This window comes from Colossoma macropomum, unplaced genomic scaffold (assembly GCF_904425465.1).
Source record: "Colossoma macropomum unplaced genomic scaffold, Colossoma_macropomum, whole genome shotgun sequence".
NCBI lineage: Eukaryota > Metazoa > Chordata > Actinopteri > Characiformes > Serrasalmidae > Colossoma > Colossoma macropomum.
In genome coordinates this window covers 11562944-11585965 of record NW_023494805.1, presented here as the reverse complement: position 1 = coordinate 11585965, position 23022 = coordinate 11562944, and the positions used below count along the sequence as shown (strand labels likewise).

General features: G+C 36.1%; 1 protein-coding gene across 1 annotated transcript in view; it reads left to right on the top strand.

The window, feature by feature from the left end:
- The window catches only part of map4k2 (mitogen-activated protein kinase kinase kinase kinase 2), a 32192-nt gene that overhangs the window by 6352 nt on the left and 2818 nt on the right, over window positions 1-23022 (top strand). Inside the window, exons 3-27 of the mRNA XM_036596399.1 lie at window positions 208-298; window positions 647-711; window positions 3717-3772; window positions 4618-4665; window positions 6984-7026; window positions 7392-7464; window positions 8229-8360; window positions 8576-8638; window positions 8948-9029; window positions 9781-9891; window positions 10063-10141; window positions 12969-13027; window positions 13246-13292; window positions 13772-13810; window positions 14601-14634; window positions 14726-14891; window positions 16924-17093; window positions 18331-18372; window positions 19852-19936; window positions 20747-20826; window positions 21071-21131; window positions 21243-21366; window positions 22135-22193; window positions 22324-22427; window positions 22819-23002. Of these exons, the coding sequence (XP_036452292.1) occupies window positions 208-298; window positions 647-711; window positions 3717-3772; window positions 4618-4665; window positions 6984-7026; window positions 7392-7464; window positions 8229-8360; window positions 8576-8638; window positions 8948-9029; window positions 9781-9891; window positions 10063-10141; window positions 12969-13027; window positions 13246-13292; window positions 13772-13810; window positions 14601-14634; window positions 14726-14891; window positions 16924-17093; window positions 18331-18372; window positions 19852-19936; window positions 20747-20826; window positions 21071-21131; window positions 21243-21366; window positions 22135-22193; window positions 22324-22427; window positions 22819-23002 (2097 nt within the window). The remainder of the gene's footprint in view (window positions 1-207; window positions 299-646; window positions 712-3716; window positions 3773-4617; window positions 4666-6983; window positions 7027-7391; window positions 7465-8228; window positions 8361-8575; window positions 8639-8947; window positions 9030-9780; window positions 9892-10062; window positions 10142-12968; window positions 13028-13245; window positions 13293-13771; window positions 13811-14600; window positions 14635-14725; window positions 14892-16923; window positions 17094-18330; window positions 18373-19851; window positions 19937-20746; window positions 20827-21070; window positions 21132-21242; window positions 21367-22134; window positions 22194-22323; window positions 22428-22818; window positions 23003-23022) is intronic.

The window sequence follows — 23022 nt, the reverse complement described above, 5'->3', positions numbered from 1 at the left end:
GTCTTGAGCTTGTTAACAGCTCCAGTTAGTGGGCAGGGCCGTGCACAGTTTGCTTGAAAAGCCACAGTCTTAGTGAATCAAGCGTTAAATTCAGGCACATTGCGGGCGCGTATTGCGGTCTCACAAAGGCAAATTTTGCACTATGCCTGGACTCTGGCCCAGTTCAAGCTAGAGTTACTGTAACGTTATATGTTCTGTTCCTTTCAGGAGACGACATCTCATCAATCCAGCAGGAGATCACCACGATGAAGGAGTGCAAGCATAAGAACATTGTGGCCTATTATGGCAGCTATCACAGGTAGAGTTATGCAGGCCTGCTGTTTGTTGAATTCAGGCTGATGTCCCAGCAGACGTCTGGGCGAAGGAAGACACATTCCAGTAATGAAGACATTACACACACACAAGCACACACACGCTCCACACAGTACTGTAGTCACTATTCACACCCACACACTGAGAAGAGTTACAGACCTAGAATGGCTTTGAGATATATTTTGTAAACATTGTTTTCATCGCAGCATAGTATGCATGCATAATTCACCACAGTTACTGTTCTCTGAATGTCTGTGTGTGTGTGAGGAGAAAGCGAGAGAGTGAGAGAGAGTAATGGAAAAAGTGTGCTGGACTGTATCTGTTTGTCCTTCAGGAACACAAAGCTGTGGATCTGTATGGAGTATTGTGGAGGAGGGTCTTTACAAGACATATATCATGGTAAGCTCTGTTTATTAGGATGTTCTACAACACTACAAAAGAATGCATGACTTCATAAAATTCATAATTCACCTCAGTACGCTACAGTGGTGATTCAGTGCATTTTTCAATGCAGCAAAAATAAGCGTCTGAAAATGTGCCTTATGTTAATATATTAATGGATTATTGGAGTTTGGGCTGAACCCTTCAGATTGATTTCATAGCAGTCTAGGAACACTAAACAACTACTGTGCTTTATATTGCACTGATCTAGCCTGCTAGCCACAAGCTAGTATGCTAGCCCATAATGATACAACACAGTGTGATTAGGGCTCCAGCAATTATTCAATATTATTGATATTGATGTGGACGATAAAAATCATTGACAAATATTGTCGTTGTCTACTTTTCATTTAAACTTTCAAAGTGACTTCCAACCTAGCATGAGTTAATGACTTAAGCTGAGGAAGTTACCAATCCACTTATAGTGTTGTAGCATATCTATGCAAGCAAAAGCAAAAAATAGAACAATTATGACTGAAAGTTAAAAAGGCAGTAAAATCTGAGCACATTTTATCTTTCATTTTCTTAAAATGAAAGATAAAGTCATCACGTACAACATATGGGAGTCTGACTTAGCTTTCCACAGAAGAACAACATTACCTTCGACCACCAGAAAAGAAAACATGCTAGTGTCAAGTAGCAAATCACTTAGCAAACGGTACCTTTCTCTCTACACCGGTGTTCTAACAAACCAGCCTACTCCCTGAGGACATGCATCTCTCACTGTTGTGACTTATCACTGTGTTTGTTTTGCTGTCTGGTGTCGACCAGAAGAGGATGGGTTCACCTTTTGAGTCTTGGTTCCACTCAGGGTTTCTTCCTTGTGGTCTTAGGGAGTTTTTCCTTGCCACTGTCGCCTTTGGTTTGCTCATGGGGGTTTGGACCCACATTTTCTGTAAAGCGGCTCTGTGGCAATGCCTGTTGTAAAAAGCACTATATTAATAAATTTGACTTTGACTTGACCTTGACAATGAGTTGTTACCCTTACAAAAATCACTACAGCAGGGACACCGGAAGGTGTGTTAAGTTGTCCAGTTTTCCGTCTGAATCTTTTGATACTTTACATGAAACAGAATGTGTCATACTGCACTATAATGAGGCGAGGGACGACGATATATACATATAATTGACATATCAGACCGCTGATGAACATCTTCGCTCTACTCTCTCATTCTTTATGCAACTTAATGCAAATAAGCTGAGCAGTGATCTATCAAATTGTTGATATGTTCCGTAGTAACCGATTATGTCGTGTTCACAGTCACACGGTGAGATTTAAGACTGGAAAGCACATTGACTGGGACATATAACGGTTGATCAAACATTATTACATTATTAGGCTGCTTTGGAGTTCAAAATTGGCCTCTATCTTTACACACACCTTCCCTCTTTTTTTCCCTTCAACCAGCATGTGTTCTAGTGATGCGCCCCCAAATAGGCCAGTTGTTGTCGAGGGACGTGATTCAGTTCACTGTAATTAAAATGCAGAGTTAAGGCAAATAGTGCATGGCTACTGTAGCTTTTGAAAAAAAAGTAAATACAAATGGATAAATACAAACTCAACTCTAAAACAAGCACACATGTCTTTGCTACACTCAAAAGTGTAGGACTGTCCAATAGAAATGTGCTTTAGCTCTTCTACTATTGGACAGACTTGTTTTTTGGTGCAAGTTGTCACGTTAATTGAAAAATCATGCCCTGGTTCATTTGCTTAAAATACAACTTATTTTGTGTCAAAAAAGTGCTGTATTTTCGTCCTGCCAATGTCCTGTCACATGTAGCTTGTCTAATGATCAAGCAAAATGATAAGCCAGTTAAATGCAGCTGCAGCCTGAAGAAATATAATGTTAATCTACATATTTATTATGTCACTTGGCCTAGAGTTAGTGATTGTGCATCTAGGGAGGTCCGGGGCTTTAACACTGGCTTAGTTGTAATACCATATCTACCATTCAGGTATAAGCTAGAGTCACATGATCACTACTATGTACAGCCACTTTCTTCCTGGTCTTCCAGGTGCAGGTACACGGTCATGTGAGCCGATTTCACAGCAAGAAACCTGATTTTGACAAGAGAAATTAATTTTATGGACCAAGTTCATATTTTGATAACCACTGAAAGTATTAAAGTCAGAATTAATTTTAACCCCAGATTGAATGGAAGTCTTTTAAGTAAACTGTGTTGTGTTGCACCCACACTAATCTCAGACTAACCATTTACAAAAATATAAATACAGTGTCTGACACGAGTGGGGAAATTTGTAATGCATTTGAAAAAAGTTAACAGACAGAAAAAGTCAAAGCCAAAAGAGCTAGAGACTTCTGAAACAGGCCTGAACGACATCTAAAAATAATTAGCCCAGTATTTTCTAGTTAAAAAATTTGATTATCAATTATAATATGAGTAGAAGGAAAAGAGCTGTGGAGTTGGTAAAGTTAGCTTTACAGTGTGCAACAGAAAAAAGTAACAGGCTCCTTCTTAACTCTAACTGTAACTAATTATACATGCTTGTGCTGATATAGTAAATAGTCTAATTCAAAAGGATCAGCAAAGTCAAATAGATCTACACATTAACTGACAGCCATGTTGTGCTGCTTTCATGTCATACATCCCTCATCGTAGCTCTTCTAACACTTAGTGTTTCAACTTACCAAGGCTGGTGTTAAGGCTTGGTATTGGGGTAGGTTGTAACAAAGGCACTCCTTGTATTTAACATCAATTTATAGTCAATTCAAGTCTGTGATATTGTAGTAGATGTTTAAATTACTACAATTAGTATTGGCAAATATGAGTCCTTTATGTGAAAATGTGAAATATGTGAAATTGTGAAAATGTGACTATTAGTTAGTTAGTTAAGGCAAAATGTACTGCGATAATCCCCCCTCTCCCCTCTCTCTGTATAAGATTACTCACATATCCCAAATTCTCTATACCCTTTTATTAACTCTTCTCCTCTGTTACAGTGACTGGGCCCCTTAAGGAGAAACAGATTGCTTATATCTGCAGGGAAACTCTGCAGGTGAGGGCTTTTCTTGAATGGTCTGCTCTGCAGATTATAGATTGTTATGCATAAGTGTAGCACTGACTGGTAATCACCTTGTTTTACTGTTCTGGACTACACATTTTTTCAGTTCATATTACCTGCTAAATGTCCACACTACAAAAATTATATCTTGGCAAGTGAAAGAATCTTAAATACACCAAATAGAAGTAAGATAATGATAGATTTGTACTCTTCTGAGTATTTTAAAATCATAACACTTTTTACTCAGTTACATTTTTACTATTTATACTGAGTTACTAATTTCCTTTGTGTGTTAAATTTCATTATGTTTTATTGATATCAGTGTTTTATTTATTATTTTACCCAAGTATGAGTACTTTTACTTTTACTTGAGTATTGATTTAGGCTACTCTACCCACCATATGGTCAATATACATAATATTTCTCATTTTGAAATTGCTGTAAGAATATTATAAAGTTATTCATCTTATTCCTAGTTCTTATTTTACTTGTTTTGTGTAATTATAATCAATGAAATTTCTTTCTGTTGGAAAATTAGTTTGCTTGTTTCTAAACATAGTGCAGAAAATTATGCATTTTTCAGGAAATAATGCTTGAAAGAAGCACAATTATCTGTTATTAGAATAATACAGTTTCACCAAACTAAATGACTTAATACAAGTAAAAATGTCTAGAAATACGTAAAATAATCTTATAATATTCTAAAACAATGTCAACATGAGTGATATTAGACAGATGATTTTACTTGCCAAGATATCATTATTTCTTAGTTTTTCTAGTATCTGTAGTTACAGATTTATGACTTCTTGATGTAAATCTTGAATGTCTCTCACATACAGGGTTTAAATCATCTGCACGAGACTGGCAAAATCCACAGAGATATTAAGGTAGGAGCAGTCTTACGCAAAACTTTACATTACATGTTTTGTTAGTTTTCCAAGTGAAGAGAAGTTAAAACATCCTTCAGTAATAAGTTAACATAAATGTAAATAGGACCACAATTGCACAATTTCTATTTATTTTGTCAGTTATATTTACTGAAATACAGTTATATTTACTGAAAATGTAAAATGTGCCAAAAACTTTGTACAGACCACATTTTCTGTTTTATTTTGTCCATTAGGTTAAATTCAGCTAATAAACAGTAATTGTGCATTAAAATGTGCAGAAGTGTGTTCCCTGTAGAAAATGTGTAACTTATTTTTACTTATAAAATTAACAAAACATGCAGTTTAACCATAGGTGCCCAAACCTTTGCATACTGTAATGATTATTTTCTAAGCAGTGTTCAAAAGATAAATCTGATTTCTTATTGTGTGTTTAAATCTGTATATAGCTGTTGAATACAGATGTTTGTGATGGTACTATGATCCACTCAGACATCTAAAGTGTTGACGTGTTTCCTGTGATGGCCTGTGTGAGGCTTTCTGTCCCAAGCTGAGGGTTTTGACGAGCGCCTCATTAGCATTCCAGTGAACCTGTTTGTGCAGCTCATTCCTACAGTGATATTTTAGATACACCCCTTGTTTAGAATGGTATTTTAACTATGTGTAAACAAAGACTTTCACTTAAGTACAGTGTTTTAGTCTTTTATAATGTGATGAACTTCGTAAAATTACAGTGCATCGTCCTCACTTCACATCACTGAGTGAGTTTACATGCACATAACAATCCAATAACTGCAGAAAATCAGATTTTGTCAGTAATCCGATCAACACGTTTACATGCACTTGAGTAATCAGATAATGGGAAATTCTGGGTCTATATGAAGACACAGAAGAAGACGTGACGTAAACGTAACGTAAAACTCGAACTTCATGCCGCGGCTTTTTTTTTAAACCATTGCCACTTTACCTGAAAATAAGAACGTACATCATCTAGAAGATGAATAATATTTAAATCCTTTTTTGTGTTTGGTTTCAGCGCCTCTCCAGAAGTGTTTTACTGCCATCTCGCAACATCTACTGTCTGGTCTCGCGCATGCGCAGACTGAGAAATCTGATAGAAATCGGAGTATGAGTATACATGCACTGAGAAATCTGATTACTGAGCTAAAATCCAGCTCTCTTTATCGGATTTCTTAATCGGATTTCTAGATTGGAGTATGTGTTTACATGACCATTTGAATAGTTGGATAACTGCAGAAATTATGATCGGATTATTGAGTGCATGTATACACACTAATGCACTCAACATGTTTCAGCATTTTCTTTTGATCAATGCCGCAAAAATGATACCTTAATTATACCTAAATCTAGACATGGTATCTAATATTTCTAATTATGAAATCATTGTAAGAGTATTACTAATGTTTATGTTTAAATTTAAATATTTTTTAGACAACTGTGACTTATTTAGGTAATTTTATCTAGTAAGAGGCTGATTCCATTTGCAGACATTTTTGCTTATTTCAAGTTGTACTTCCTAAAACAAGCTAAGTTATCTGCCAATGATATAATTTCTTTGGCTATTATATAAAACAATTAAAAAAACTAGAAATAGGTTGAATGATCTTATAATATTCTTACAGTAATCTCAAAATAAGAAATAATAGATAGCAGATAATAGGCATTGATGTACACTGCTTGCAAAAGTTTTGGCATCCCTGGTGAAGTGACATGTTTTGTTGATTTTCTATGTAAAAATAAGTTACACATCCACTACAGAGAACACGCTTCTGCATATTTTATATTAAACTCAAAAAATAAATAGAAATCATGCATTAAAAATGGAAGAAAAATGCCATATTTAAGTGTGTTCTTTGTAGCGTAGATGTGTTAACTTATTTTCAGTGAGAAAAATGACAAAACATGTCATTTAACCAGGACTGTTATTTTATCTCCATTTTTGTCTTTTTTATGGAATTTGAAAATGAGAGGCTGCCAATCAAACCCAAATTTCATGATTAATGGAGCAAAAGAAATGCTCCAAAATCACCTTAAAAAGTGTTCTGTTAACGTCTAGTGACATCCATGTTTTTTCCTGCTCTAGTCAAGTTTGAGGTTTGAGATTTGACAATTTGTTCAGACAGTGAAGATATATTGACTAGATTTAAGATGTTTTCACTTACCAACATATCATTTTCTGTAAGAGTTTTTGGAAATATTTTCTCATGTTCAGTCGTTGAACACTATGTCTAACTGTTTTTAAGTGTTAAACATGCTGGAACTCTGAGACTGAGGTTTTGTTGTGCTTTTTAATGCAGGGAGCCAACATACTTCTCACTGAACGAGGAGATGTCAAACTGGGTCAGTGCGAATTTGTTGTACCTACTGAAACACACATGCACACACACACACAAACATGCACACACAAACACACACACACACACACACAAACATGCACACACAAACACACACACACATGCACACACACAAACATGCATACACAAACACACACACGCGTACACACACACAGCACAAATTCCTCTACACATCTTCATGTTTGTCATGCTTTGAGAAGACACTCCTTTTGGCTATTTTTGTACATGTCTGCAACCTTCTTGCTTTCTCTCTTGCACTCTTGCTCTGTCTTTCTCTTTCTCTTTCCCTTTCCCTTTCTCTCTCTCTCTCTCTCTCTCTCTCTCTCTTTGTGTCTGTCCGTCTCTCTGCAGCTGATTTTGGGGTTGCTGCAGAGATCAGTGCCTCCGTTGCCAAGAGGAAGTCTTTTATTGGAACTCCTTACTGGTGAGCTGTCTGTACAGCAACTACAACACCACTACTTGAAACCATTTCTAATGTGTCTTACCACAGTATGTTTCACTGTAGTTCCAGTGCAAAACATTCTTTACTGCCACTTGATGCCTCTGCTTGCTCTGATTGATATGATTCTCAAATATTGATAACTGATAACATTGAATAATATAATTCATATTAAATTAAACAATATTGAGCTATCAAGCAAAAGTTCCTTTATTGACTCAGGATATGCTTGGTTGTTGTTCTAAATAGCATCATATTCATATATGTGTATATATATATATATATATATATATATATATATATATATATTATTTTTTTAACAGTTACCAACGCAGTGTTGGTAGAATTTCCGCCAGTATTGGAAACCTTTGGCACGTTAATATTTAGCCAATGTTATTGGCTAAATCTGTGGTTCTCACACTGATCCTAAGGGGCCCCCAAACAGTCCAAATTTTTGCTCTATACCAGCTCCCAACACATTGGGAGAGAGCACTGTGGACCATCTGAGGGGCCCTTAGGATCGATTTGAGAAACACTGGGTTAGATGATATGTCAGTTAGACTCTGAATAGCCTCTTAAAGTTCATTTTTTTTAATTAATTAACATTTTCAAACTGCTACTTGTAGCTTCACATTGATGTGCCCCTTTTCCGAGTGAATGACAAATAAACACTGTAAAATTCAACAGCTGAAGTTTTCAGTTCACAGTAAGTCTGTGCTAAGTGTGGTTTGTGTGTCTGCGTAATTGAGGATGGCTCCTGAGGTCGCAGCTGTGGAGAAGAAGGGTGGCTATAACCACTTGTGTGATATCTGGGCTGTGGGCATCACTGCCATCGAGCTAGCAGAGCTGCAGCCGCCCATGTTCGATCTTCATCCCATGAAGTAAGAGGACCATAAACTTTACTTCTGTGAAGTAAATGAGCATGTACATATGTAAAATCCACTGTATATATCAAAACCAGTAAAAATGGTTCAGAAAGTACATTAAAGTTTCCATTTTGGAGATATGATGTTTTGTTATGATACTGATAGTATGTTTTATAAGAATATAGGATATAGATATAATTGTTGATAACAATGTTGATGGTTTGTTGTAGAGCTCTGATGGTGATGTCCAAGAGCAGTTTTCAGCCACCTAAACTGAAAGACAAGGCAAAATGGTAAGGTTATAGTTTGTGCCATGCTTAAAGTTACAGGTTCCTGGTCCAGAAATATCCCTGTACTGCACATTTGAGGAACTCAAGAAGAGCTTGTTCATTAACTGATGGTTTAATCAGCTGTATTACAGCAGGGAAAACACCACGGGTGGGTATACTCCAGGACCAGAGTTGGATACCAGTGCTGATAACATAATACAAGTTTTGTCCATCATCAGGACTCAAAATACATGCATGTATGTTAGATAATACTTTGATTACTTTGATTTTTGATCTGATGTTTGTCTGTGGTACTCTCATCCTCTTTTATAGGTCTTCAGCCTTTCATAGCTTTGTGAAGATGTGTTTAACTAAGAGTCCACGAAAGAGACCCACAGCAGAAACTCTTTTACAGGTAATAAAACACATTACGCATGCTGCGTAATGATAACTTTTTTTTCTACAAGAATATGAAACTATTATTATATTATGTTATATTATATGGCGGATTGCTAACAGGCTAAACCACTTCTCTGTTAATGTTTACCATTAGCCTCCCTCACTATACTTAGAGCTGAACGATTTGGCAAAAATGTAATATCACAATACTTTAATACATTTTCACAATACATTATATGTTGCAATATATATTTTTGTCTGGTAAGTTAAAATAGACAGAATAGTGCCATATTTAAAACGCATCTATTACTTTGCAAGTAACGATTTGTATTTGCACTTTGCACTTTAGACCAGGCATGTCAAACAGGGGACCTTCTCAGGCCGAAGTGCTGTGGAGATTAGTGTTTAACTTTGTTTAATGCTCAGAATTCAGTTCATGAGAGCCTTGCTAATTAGCTGATGTTTATGCTGTGTTTAATGAGGCAGTGAGCTGAAGTCTGCAGTGTATTGGCCCACAAGGACTCGATCCTGACACATGTGCTTTAGATGGTCCAAAAATGGACTCCATATTATTACATTATTGCTTTAATATTATATTATTTTGCATTATATTGTAATGTTGTCTGTTTTATATATTATACAGTCACATAAATATCAATATTATATAACATAAAAAGAAAAGTTGATATTGTACAAGACATTTGCTGAATATGTTTGTCCACATATTTGGTGAAATGCCCCCCTTGCCTTTCTCTTTTTCTCTTTAGCATCCCTTTGTGACACAGTTACTGACCAGAAACCTGGTCATTGAGCTTCTGGACATGGCCAACAACCCAGATCTCCATCAAGCACCCACTATCGAGGACAATGACCAGGATGTGAGTTAGGTCTTTTTTTCCTGTAGACTGCTTTAAATTCAACCATTTATTTGTCAACAAGTCAATGTAAAAACGAAAAAAAAACTTAGAAAAGCAGTGAGAGATAACGCTATATAAATGTTTCTACACTAGCTAAATCTGAAACTCTTGTGGGTGGGTGTGCGTTCACAGGCAACCGATGCTACTCCAGATAAGATTCGATCTAAGGGAAAGTGTTTACCCGTGGAGAGGAGTCTATCTGAGGAACAGTGTGAGTATGAGGAATGTCATTCAGTCCATTTGCAATTAAAATAAGCTGTGTAGCTGCACACATGCAAATAAAAAAAAACACACACAGACTCATACACACCATCTTCTCAATCCTTCTTTCTTTCTCAAAGCAGAATGGACACACAATAACAACTCTCTCATGAATAAAGCACAATTCCTGCCTGTCTACACATGTTGCCTGCTATTAGAGAAAGAGAGCAGAGTTAGCTTAACATTGTCCCATTTTCTGTCTCATTCATACACTCTGCTGTGTGTTCACTCTGTCTTTACTCTTTCGAAATAATTTACCCTATTATTTCAGGCCTCTAAAGCAAGTTTTTTTTATGTTTTTGTGCCCTCTTCCTGATGATAGCTTTATACACATATTTTTAAATGTTATCATTAGGGATATGCATTCCAGCTCATTTTGATATTTGAGTTTCCATAAGAGTTAATGAACAGATTTTATTAAAATTTGATAACGTTTTATGTTTCAAAAACAGCCAAGTGAAATTAAAGTGGCAGGTTTTTGTGTCGGATAAGAAAATAGTGAGCTGACTTCCCAGCATAGGCGCCGACTGTGGGGAGCATTGGGTTGTTTCCGCTTTCATCCTCCCCAATAGCATTGCAAAGTTGGAAAAAAGCGTAGACAGTGAAAGTGCACAGAACAATCTGAAAACAGCTACTATAGTGAAACTGCATTTAACAGTAGGAATTTTAAGCATGAAAGCTTGCTGCAGCAACCAGAAAAACTGTACCATTTGTTGCATGCACGTGTTTCACTCGCAGTTCTTTCCCCGTCACGCAGGGTTGCCAGATTTGTGGTCTGTTAGGAGACTTATGGCTTATTTCGCTTTATTTCGATGTGTGGTTCTCTAAATACAGTGCGCTTAAGTGCCACTCTGTGCACGCTGTCTGTGTGAAAGCTGACCAGCTAACACAAGCACTGACAGAATCCTAAGAAAACACGTCCTTCACCAAGTTTTGACTGAGTTCTCTACTATACACTCTTTCAATGCACTCGCAAAAATCAGATTCATCTACTTGTGGGGGTTTAAAGCACAGTCGACATTACAAAATGTTCTTCCGCATGTTGCGTACAATTACATATTTCTGTCAGAGAGGGCTCCAAATCATACATAGTGTTAAGATTACAATGTAAAATTACACTGTAATCTTAACACTTTGTTATAACACTGTGTAAATTTGCAGTATCGTCATGCACACTGCCAGCTAATCACTGCTTATTCTTAAAAAAAATAAATAATTTTTTTATTGAGTAATTGACTTTCAAGGGATTGTGACATCCTTACTGGACTAAATGTACTGTATTGTACTCCTTATATGTATGATTAGCTAAGCAACAGGCAGTGTTGGGTTGAAGTCAACACCACACACATATAATGTATGGATCTGGAGCAGAGGAGGAGGCTTTCATGACAAGGCAGCCATTGAAAAAGGCAGTGGTGATGTCAACAGGCACAGAACCCATAGAGCTGGCACTGTTTAACACACGCCAATGGCATGTGCTCTGTTACTGACCCACCCCCCATCCTCACCCTCCTCCCCTCCCACCCAAACACATACATACACACATGACCACACGTGCAGTGAGCCATGTAAAATGAAACCACTGATCACTTCTAAGACTGAACAGTGTGTGGGTGGGTGACTGGTTAGGTCACTAAGACACTAAGTCACATGTTCTGTCAGTAAGATTACAGCATTCACACAGTCAGCCAGGCTAACTACAAACACAATGAGCTGAGATGGAAGCACAAACCTGCTACAGTGCATTCAATGTCATAACCAAATTGTTCAAAACGTATAAACGTATATATTACCAGGTAGAATTTGAGCTTTCTGTGCTACTGTATTGTCTTTCACTGTATATAGTACTGTGTATAAGTCAGAGACCACCCATTATTTGTTTAATTTCCAGTCAAATGGCCATTAAGTACACATTATTTATTTTTCAGGGAATATTTTCAAGATTAGATACAAGATAATCCACTCCCATAACGAAGAGGAAAGTCAAATGAAAATAAGTGAAAAAACAGTAGTTTCCAAAACTCTTAAAAGATAAAAAGAAAATGGGACATCTAAAAACTGTACATGGCCTGGTAGAGCACCAAACCTGTCACCATTAATTAAACAGCACTTAAAGCTTTCATCCAAGAGATAGAGGAGAAAATCAAGCTCCACTCTTGCTTCAGTTATAAAAAAATCCACAGGTGTGTTTTTGTCCATCCTTCCACTGTGAGAAATGCATCCCTCATCTGAACTTTGGAGGTGTGGAAAATATTCTTGCAAATGTCTTTGAAAAAGTAAAAGCAAGTTTCCTAAAAGGAACCGAAGGCAAAGGACTGAGAAGTTTGATATTAAGTGATGAGGCTTCTGTGTAATTTACTGTTAAATATGTTTTCTACCTTTTTTCCTGATGCGGAAGAATAGATAACATTCTTAATGACCATTTAAATTGGAAATTAAATAAATGAAAATAAATGTATTATTTATCTCTTTTTTAAATAGAGTAAAAATAAAAAGAGGCTGAAATGTAGTGCTATTTATGTTTCCTTGTTCAAAATAGTTTGTAAATCTAACAAAATAAAGATCTATGAATTTTCAGTATGGTTTGATCATGTTCTTTACATATGAATATAAACATTGAGAAATCACATTATTAAAGGAGAAGATTACACTTAAATGCAGACATTTCTTTTTTTGCCTCATAATTAAAGGGTTAAACACAAGTTAATATAAATAGCTCTAATGTGATATGTCTAACTGAAATGTAATCTATTCCTGGTCATTCTTCTCTTTCGTAGTTGACCAGGTAAAGTTTGCTCCTCTGCGGAGGAAAGAGACAGATCCCTATCCAGATCTGGTGAGTTTGTACTTCTTCACTGGAACTAACTGACTTAACATATACAGTACTGGTCCAAATTATAGGAAATTTGCAAATATTGGATAATATTATTAGTTTATTGACATTCAGACAGTAATGATGTAGGCGGTTGGTGAGGCTGTAGTGAGTGGTAATATGTTTCCTTCAGTTCATTTGGTTTGATTATTATGATGATAACCTGATTGCATTCCTCTCAGGGTTCATGTGATGACTGGAGCCTTTCAGGGGATGAAGCTGAGTCTCCGTAAGTTTTCATTTAATAAAATACTCAGTTTACAGTTTATACAGTGGTGCAAACTGACCTTAAGGGTAATATGTATGATGTTCTGAGAACTAACTGAGGACTAGCTTTTGCCTTCCATATGTCGGTTAGTCACAATTTCAGAATTATTCAGTCATCGAAATGTACAAAAACAATTAAGAGTGGTTTGATGTAAAATGGTGCATTGTAGGGAAAATTACCATGATAGGCTCCAGGTGTTGTGATGTCTCTGCATGTATTACAAAAAAATACATTTTAGACCAAAACCTTATCTCAAAAGAAAAAAACAGATCAGTTACATATGAACTGAATGATTACAAATTGTGCTGTCAGTTAGATGCAGGCTAACCTGAGCATTTCACATTACATTAGAGATTCCAAAGTCCAGCGTGAGTATTACTACAATACATGTAAATATCGTTTATCATAATTGCCATGTTGCCTGGTTGGTGGTGTTGCAGGAGTCTTCTGGAATGTGTGGAAGAGGAGCTGCAGCAGAGGTAGCTCAAGGATGCCATCTTCTGCATGTTAAACCTAGTGCAGCTCTGAAAATGAGAGCTTTTGTGCTAGGATTGATTTCTTTCTTACCAAAATTCTGAAGCAGTCATTTTTTGATGCTAACCTACTTGCACACTAAATGGAATGCATTAAACTTACTTGATTTAAATGATTAAAAGTTATTTTTTGTGATTAAATGATTAAACATTATTTTTCATGTGTATAAATATGGAACAATAACACTGTTATGGCCAAATGCAAGTATACTTAGAGACAGTATTGGGATGATGTAATATGTTTTATATGTATCGAAATGATATATATGGTCATATGCAAAAGTTTGAACACTCCCAGTCAAGTTACATGTTTTATTGATTTTCTAGGTGAAAATAAGTTACACATCCTCTATTTTTTAGTGTGCAATTATAAAAAAAATATAAAATATACAAGTGCCATAACTTTTGCAACAGCCACATTTTATGTTTTATGTTTTCCAATATGTTAAGTTCAGCAAATAAGAAGTAATAGTGTCCTAAAATGTGCAGAAGTGTCTTCTCTGTAGAGGAGTTGTTAACTTATTTTCACTCATAAAATCAACAAAACATGTCATTTGACCCAACTTTTGTGTACGACTAAATTCAGTGCATCACTTTTTTTAGTGCAGCGTTACTGCAAGGATTGCAAGCTACTAGAAAGAACTGTGTTTTTAATACTGTTGTACTGAATTAACGAGACTCTTGTACTATATTTGTCACTGACTGATACTAAACACTCACCTTCATTCATTTTCAGGAGCCTGACAATAAAAAAACTGTCTTCCTTTGAGGTATGGATTAAAAAACACAATAATATTAAAAACAGTGCCAGAATGCATGTTATTTTTATACGGATATGTTAGTTTTTCTGATGTCACATAGTGGGGGAAGAGGAAAAGTGGAATATTCAGCACTCCACCTGCCTCGGCCACTGCATCACTTCCTCCTATGAGTGCTTTCAGCACAGCTCAGGAGGACAAAGACCTGACTCTGAGACCCAGCGCAACCCTGCATCCTGATCCTGCGCCAGGCTCACGGCCCAGCTCAGGTATCAATAGTAATAATTATACATTTTATTTGTATAGTACACTTGTATGACTGTCTCAAGGCCATTAGCACGATTATTACAAGATTATTTTGAGATTATTTTCACTGTCAGAACAAAACCTCATATCTCCAAAATGGTAATTCTACAGTACAAGGAACAGAAATTCTTAACTTGTGATAGAAGTTAATGTAACCGGTAATCTTCTTAGTAAAATCTGGACCATGTTGGTCCAGTCAACATGAAATTTAAACACAATGCAAAGGGTAAATGGAGTTTTCAAAGTATGCAAAAAAGTAAAAAGAACAACAAAAATGGAGATACAAGGTTTTTGTGTGACCGTAATGTCAAGAAATAAAAGAAGCTAATAGATGTGCTATAGTTAAAGCTGCACTAAGATTTGGAGACCTCTCTGGTGGAAATGTGTAATTGCATGCAACGTGATTGTGAGCGTGTTGAAAGAGTATTCAAAGAGATCTTTGAAAGATGCATCTTCCGAGGTAAGTGAATATAAGTAAGTGTAAGTGAATTATCTGTTATTGTCAACATACCTTTATCAGTATAATGTTGATTTTGCATTTGAAACCTAATCATCAAGCCGGAGCCTCCTTTTGAGGATGTGCATGTGATGTTACTATAGAAAGACATATGACGTGGTCCTAATGCTGCTTCTTTCAATTTTAACAAAAAAATCTTACATAGTGTGGCTTTAATTAATAAAAGCACATCTAAAAACGTGTTTCATTACAAGTAGAGCATTTCAGAATTTCTAAGGTGGCTCATTTCATAATAATCCATAAAACAATCGTATGCTTAGCCATATATACAAAACTATAAACAGATTTCAAGATGCAGATCTAAGTGAAAGTAGCATGTGTCTAAGGAATTAGGAAATCCTGCAAGTGTACTTTAGCTAGGGCAAACAGAACTGATTTACAGAAACTTCCTATATTGAGTCTTAATGGCAAATTTCTCAGATCAATTTTCTGCATATATTTTATGCAGTATTTAGAGTGGTTTGACTGATTCATATTTGACTGATTCAGATGTTTTTACAGTGGTGGTGATGATGATTTGATTTAGGTCAAACTGTCTACAGCATATATATATAACCATTTTGTTTACTTTCCAAAATGACCAGTTTTTGATTTTAAATAACTATACGTGTGACATTAACTAACCATACGTGTCTTCTGAGTTTTTAAATGTGATGTTGAAAATGATAAAATAGTGATTATTAAGAAAAAAGTCTGAAAGCTTTAATAAATTGATTTTATGCCAAACCTTTACCTCAAAACAATCATAAAACCATGTCTCAGGTAGCAGGCAATTTATTTGTAAATATTTCATGTAATAGCTTTTTGTGAAATTGCCTTTAGAGGCATTAAACACTTTAGATGTCTGGTTCCTGTCACCACCACAGTGAACAATTCTGACTCACATCAAACCACTGCGAATGATTTTGTTTACATCTTAACAACATGTCCTCCCTCCTCAGTGATGCCTTAGTTTTCACTGCCTTTGGCAAAATAAATGTGTTATCTGTAATAGTTACTGTCCTAAATGGCATTAGTAAACAGCTAAAATTGGATTTGGGATAGGAGTTGGAATGTTTTGGGAATACAGCCCCAGGAAAAATAAAATTAAATCAATTCTCTGTCTTGCAACCAGTGTGAGGACTGGGGTGATGTGCAGCAATGTAAGGGTTTAAATAAGAATATGCGCAACGCAACTTTCAACATACTGTATTTAGAAGACCAAGACTTTAACAAATTGGAAATAAGAAACAGAACATAAAATGTGGTCTGTTCGAAAGTTATGGCAGTGTATGTTTTTTATATTTTTCCAATATCTTAATATAAACATCTTATCTTTTATGTTTTATATTTTTCCAAAATCTTAATAAATAGACATGAAATTTAAGTGGGGTGGGGGTGTGTTCTGCATATGACTGTACACTACAAGTACAAAGGCATTGTTTAATGTGTATGGGAGGATTTTTCCTTCAGTCGCTATTAATGGAATTTTTTCGCAGTGCTGATAAGGTGCTCGGCCAGTCAGGACGTGCGGCACTGGTGCAGTGACCCTTGTGTTCCAGAGGGAGACGATACACAGGATGAACAGAAAACTCTTACCAGATCTACAAGCAAGGACACAGCTCTCTCTCCAGAGTGGAGCACCATGAGGAGGAAAGCAGAGGATTCGGTCAGACATACAGTGTTTGTCTTTGAGCTTCTGACATGCTTGTAGACACTCATACTAGTACACTTAACCACTGAGCAGTTTTAAATGGGAAATTTAAGCCTCTACACTTTTGCAGTGCAGTCTGTGTTTGTAATGGTTGTATTTATACAGAACCTTTCATACATAACATTTAGCACACTATATTCCAATAATGTGTTTTTCAGATCAATTACAGTAAAACAGTGTAAGTAAAGCAGTGAACAGTATTGTTATAGCATAACATTAAAGGAAATGTCTGTGTAATAAAAGTAAAAAAAGAAAAAAACATTAAAATAGAATGAAAAAAGGAGGAAATAAAAACTAAAACAATAAAATACGTAGATTATATGGACAGAATAAATGCTAAACTAAATAAAAATGCTTTCAGCTGTTTTTAAAATGAGGATTGGTGAATATTAAAAGGTAAAAATTCCAAATCTTTGGGAAAATTAATACTCCATTATGAATGTAACACAGTTTTGGCTTTATATTCCAGCACACTGGAGGTGAAATTAAACAATGACTGTGAGGCTAAAGAATCACCATCTTTTGAACTATGTAGGAATTACATTAATCATCACATTTCACCCTCAGTCTTGTCTTCAGTAATGGGATTCAGAACAGGTAACAATTACTATTTGGCATTATTGTCACTGCCAGGTGAAATGCCGTCCAATGGGATTTGAGGTGTTTACTTGGAACTGAGAAGTTAAGATGCTTCTGCACGCTTTAGCATTTATTGTGCACTTTTATAACCACATTGGGTTCACAGCTAGTGTTTAATTTCAGATTTAATGTGCTGCAGTCAAAATGACAAAAAAGGTGTATCAGCATCCAAATACTTATACACTGCACTGTATATAACTGTCATATAGATGGCCTGACTATAAATCAGTCCTCTTTTCTCATAGAAACCTGTTCAACTTAAAATCTTAGTTGCACTGCAACTTCACATTCCTGTGACCAAAACGTTGTATGCACTGTATATTTAAAATCTCAGTTCAGTATTTACTGAGGTTTATCTGGCTTTTCTTTCAATTTAAAAATTGGACAAGGATATTGAAAGAAACTGCAACCCATCCTCTGCTGTAATTTAGGATAAGGGATCATTTCAGCATTTCTTCTTTTTTTTTCTTTTTACTAAAATATTACTGACAAGTGTGACTACCAGATGTTCCACATAAATTGTTTTGTTGTGTGTTTAACCTTTAATCTGTAGAGAGCTGATTCTCATGGACTCCCTCCTACTCCCCACGTCCATGTAAGTGTTCCTCGTCTAATTGCATGAGTTTTTTTGAATGATTTCACTTTTTGTTTTTCAATCTTGTTTCCAAAGGGTTGTGACGCTGTGCAAAATGTGAATAAAAATAAAATGCAATGATGTGCAAATCATTCAAACCCTATATGTAATTATATGTAAAATAATACAAAGCTAACATATCAAATGTTGAAACTGAGAGATATTATTGTTTTGAAAAATATATGGCCATTTTTCAAAGAAGTTGGGGCATGTTTACCAGTATGTTGCATCAACTATTCTTTTAACAACCCTTTGTAAGTGTTTGGAATTGAGGAGACCAATTGCTGTAATTTTAAAAGTGAAACATTTTCCCATTCTTGCTTGATATAGGATTTCCTTTGCTGCATTTTTCATTTCATAAAGATTTTTTGAAAACGAAGTTGTAGATCTCTAGGAGGAACTTAACACAATGTACACTGGGGACCATAGCAACTACACAGTTTATCACTGTTCATATTAACACTGGTGATTTTGTTGTAGGTTGGACCAGGAATAACTGTACTATATTTTGTCATAGCACATTTAACTCAATGAGTCTTGGTGCTAAATCTGTCAAAACTTTAACTTAATTACATACATTTGTCTACTACAAATTATTTTATAATTATGTTATAATTTAATCATGTATTATAGTATCACAGACTTCATGATGTTAAATTCAAGAACTGCCATTGTTACAATCTACCCCAATGTCAGGGTACATTGTAATTCTAGCTGGAGTAAGCTGTAACAGTAAACAGAAGGTTGGGGGCACTAATTTACAATAGTGTAATGCCTGACCCGCACTTGTTTGAGCGGTGAGTTTTCTGAGAGTCCCATCCATATAATGCAAAAATCTTCATCTTCAGAAGTCTCTGAATCCTCTGGCTCTGCTGGCCTGGACCTTTTCTCTCTAACTTTTCTCTTAACTTTTTGTCCCTCTGTCCTATATTATATTTCTGTTTGTTCTAAATAGTTTGTCTGTGATTAGCATGCATGCAACACATCACAGTTTACTTGAAACACTGTTCACTCTAACAAAAGTTCTGGCCTTGCAACTTACCCAACGTTACAACCATCCCCAGTCTTCCCATAGGTCCTTAAATGTGTTAAATCCGAAAAATTATTCCTGATCATTTTTCGAATGACTAATACACTGCAAATGGAGGTTCAACAGTAGAAGCCAGAGTGCTAATAAGACACTGATCTGTATTACAGCAGTAACTCACAGTGCCTCCACACATTATAGTATATAATTTTATAGTATATTTTATTGTTATCTTATGCATCTGTGCTATCATATGTTTGTAAGACCTAGTAGTACCTAGATTACACTCAGTCTGCTTTATGGACACAATCTGTATACTCTCTGTGCCAAACCAGTCATTTTTAAAAGCCTTATTGCAGTACTTTCACACACTAATCTCTAAGAAAAATCTTAATGTATATCCTGCTGCACAGATGGGGGCCTGTTTCTCCAAAGTCTTCAATGGCTGCCCACTAAAAATCCATTCTGCTGTGACATGGGTTTTTCCAAAGACTAGAGGTGAGGATTCACTGACTTTGAACTGTAAACATGTCTGTTTGTACTGTTAATGTGATGGATATGGTTCCATACATCTCCATCAACAAAACCATTGAGACTCTTGAAAATAAAGTGACCTAAATGGTTCTTGTCTTGAATTTATGGTTCTAGGAATAAAACTTTGGCTGGCATGGAAACTTTTCACTATGTGGAGGTTTTCTAGAGTTTTAAAAGGTTCTTCACACAGCATACAAAAATCATTGGCTATTTCAACTGCATGACATAGTTATGTTAGAATTAGCCACAGCTAGGATTAATAAAGTTAAAACATCTACTCTTGAGACATGGAAACAGATTTGTTGTGATGTGACAAAAACATTGGAACAAAGGCTATGAGGTACATCTTGTAAGCTAACATTCTTTTTTCTCTCTTTTTATTTTACTTTTGAGATGTCATCCTTTGCACTAAATCTTACTTAGTAAATAGTATAAAGTGTGTACAGGAAATAGGGATGGATGGACCAGTGGGACGGGGAGGGATGGGGTGGTAAAGGGGTTGTTTTTTTTTTTGTTTTGTTTTGTTTTTTTTTTTATTTCCTGCAGTTCTGTAATGTTGTGATAAAATGCTGCTTGATTAGCAGGAAACAAATAAAAAAAAAATAAAATTGATCAAAACAGCATACAGAAATGGTTCCTTAAAAAACTATCCTCTGAACGGTTCTTTAAGGAACCAAAAGTGGTTCTTCTGTGCTAGTCCAAAGAACCCTGTTTGACATTTTTATTTGTAAGACAATTAGTACTGTATCATATATGCATGTTCTGTTCTGATAGATCAGTACCTGATTTTGGGGGCCGAGGAGGGGGTCTACACACTCAATTTGAATGAGCTTCACGAGGACACTTTGGAAAAGGTTCTTCTACCTTTTAAAACTATATTGTGTTTGTGTATGACTAAAAATAGTGTAATAATATTACCCATTGACCGCTGGGATAGGCTCCAGCTCCCCCTGCAACCCAGAAGAATAAGCAGCTTAGAAAGTGTGTGTGTGTGTGTGTATAGCATATAATTTCTAAATTGTTCTAATATAAAGCAGTGTACTGTGCCATTGGAACTAACCCAGTGGTCTTTATAATGAACCTTTCTCCTCTTTTCAGTTGCTTCCACAGAGGTGTACCTGGCTGTATGTGATGAACAATGTCCTCATGTCTGTCTCTGGTGTGTCAGTCTTTTTCATTGATTCCAGTTCACTGACATTGAAAGTAATGCAGACAGTGTTCAATATAATTTAAAGCACGTTTTTCACTGCTTGTTATCTTTTTTTTATAGGAAAGTCATCTCAGCTTTGCTCTCACAACCTAGCAGCCCTGTTCGAGCAGCGTGGACATTTGCAAAGGAAACAGGGTCACTTATCCCTCAGCACCAACCGCTTCACTGAGAGGATCATCCACAGGTCACGATAAACCCTTTACCAATAGCAAGCCAGTTACTTTAAAGGAATATTCAACAAACCTGTTGGATCAAAATGCACAACTGCTAAAGCAGCTGCCTAATGTCTTATATTAGTTATAAGTGTGTTTTTTAGGAGTAGGGTAGGCACCTCATGATTTGATTCAATTTCAAACAAGGGTGCCAAGATGTGATTATAAAACGATTCTTATGCATCTTGATTTTTATTTGTCATTAAAAGTAGTGTTCACTTAGTTGAATTTGAATGTAGCCAACACACTTGCAAACTCTACAGGCCATATTTCACCATGTAAAAAACTACAAACTCCTTTATTTGATCTTTTTGTACCTTGTGTCAGATAAAGGTGTTTTATCCAAATAACACCACTATTGCTAACCTTTGTTAGCACTTTAATGAGGTTTTCAGTGCAATGTAAAAAGCCAATAATGACGTTTTTCAGAGTCTTTCAAGAGAGAATTGCGAGACATCTACGAATTGATTAATTTTCCACCCCTAGTGTTTTTGGTCATATTATTCACTTATTGATCTTAAGACTTGTTATTCAGGAACTACTATTAATTATCTGGTAACTGATGAATTATTTATTCTGTAAAGACTATGAATTATTCAGCGATGACTATGAAACTACATTAGTTATTTAATTATATGAGGAATTGAAATGTGGACCCACATACAAGCCCTTACAGTTTAAGAGGTTAAGTCAGAACATTCCGAAGTGCTACGACAAATTAAACTTTTTTATTTTAACAGGAAGTTTGCTGTGTCACTAAAGATCCCAGACACTAAAGGTTGTCGAAAGTGCAGTGTTGGTAAGTTGGAGTTTTGGAGTTGGAGTTTTACTGATGCATGTGGATGTGCTGTCTTTGTCATCCCTCTCAGATGGACTGTAATTGACTAACAAGCTTTTCGCTACAGCATCTTATGTTCTTTTCCCTCCAGCTCGCAACCCGTACACTGACAGCACGTTCCTGTGTGCGGCTGTTCCCTCTGGGCTCGTTTTACTGCTGTGGTACGAACCCCTGCAGAAATTTATGCACCTTAAGGTGAGTCCAAAAGTAGCTCTACTTAAACTCACCCTGATGCACACAGAGCATTAATGTTGTTGTTTTAAACCTGTTCTACCTAATATACACTCAGTACATTTGGCATTGTCACATTTCACTTAGTAAAATCCCCCAAAGGTATGTGGAACACATGCCTGTCCACGCTGGGCAGTAACATGTAGCAGCATGTGGAACTGAAGATTTATGTGTGCTTTTTTGACCTTGTTGGTATTTACATATCAAATTAAACACAACAACAGTACAGAGAAAATGTGATTTATGGAGAAGAACAGATTACACAGCAGTTTTTTTGCCTTGGCTTTAAAGAATCAAATATTGTGTCATGTTACATCCATTGTTTTGTTTATGGTGCTCAATCCCGTTCATGTAGCACATAGCTGCGGTCCTGCCTGACCCTCTGGTCATCTTTGAGCTGCTGGTTTTGGTGACAGATGAGCTTCCTCAGCTCTGTGTAGGAGTGAGGGAATGCAGGCCACAAAATGATGAACCTCAGACTGAGCAGCAGCTAAAGTTTGACATCATACAACTGAACGGCACACCCAATTCCCAGCCAGGTGGGTGTAAATTATACTGA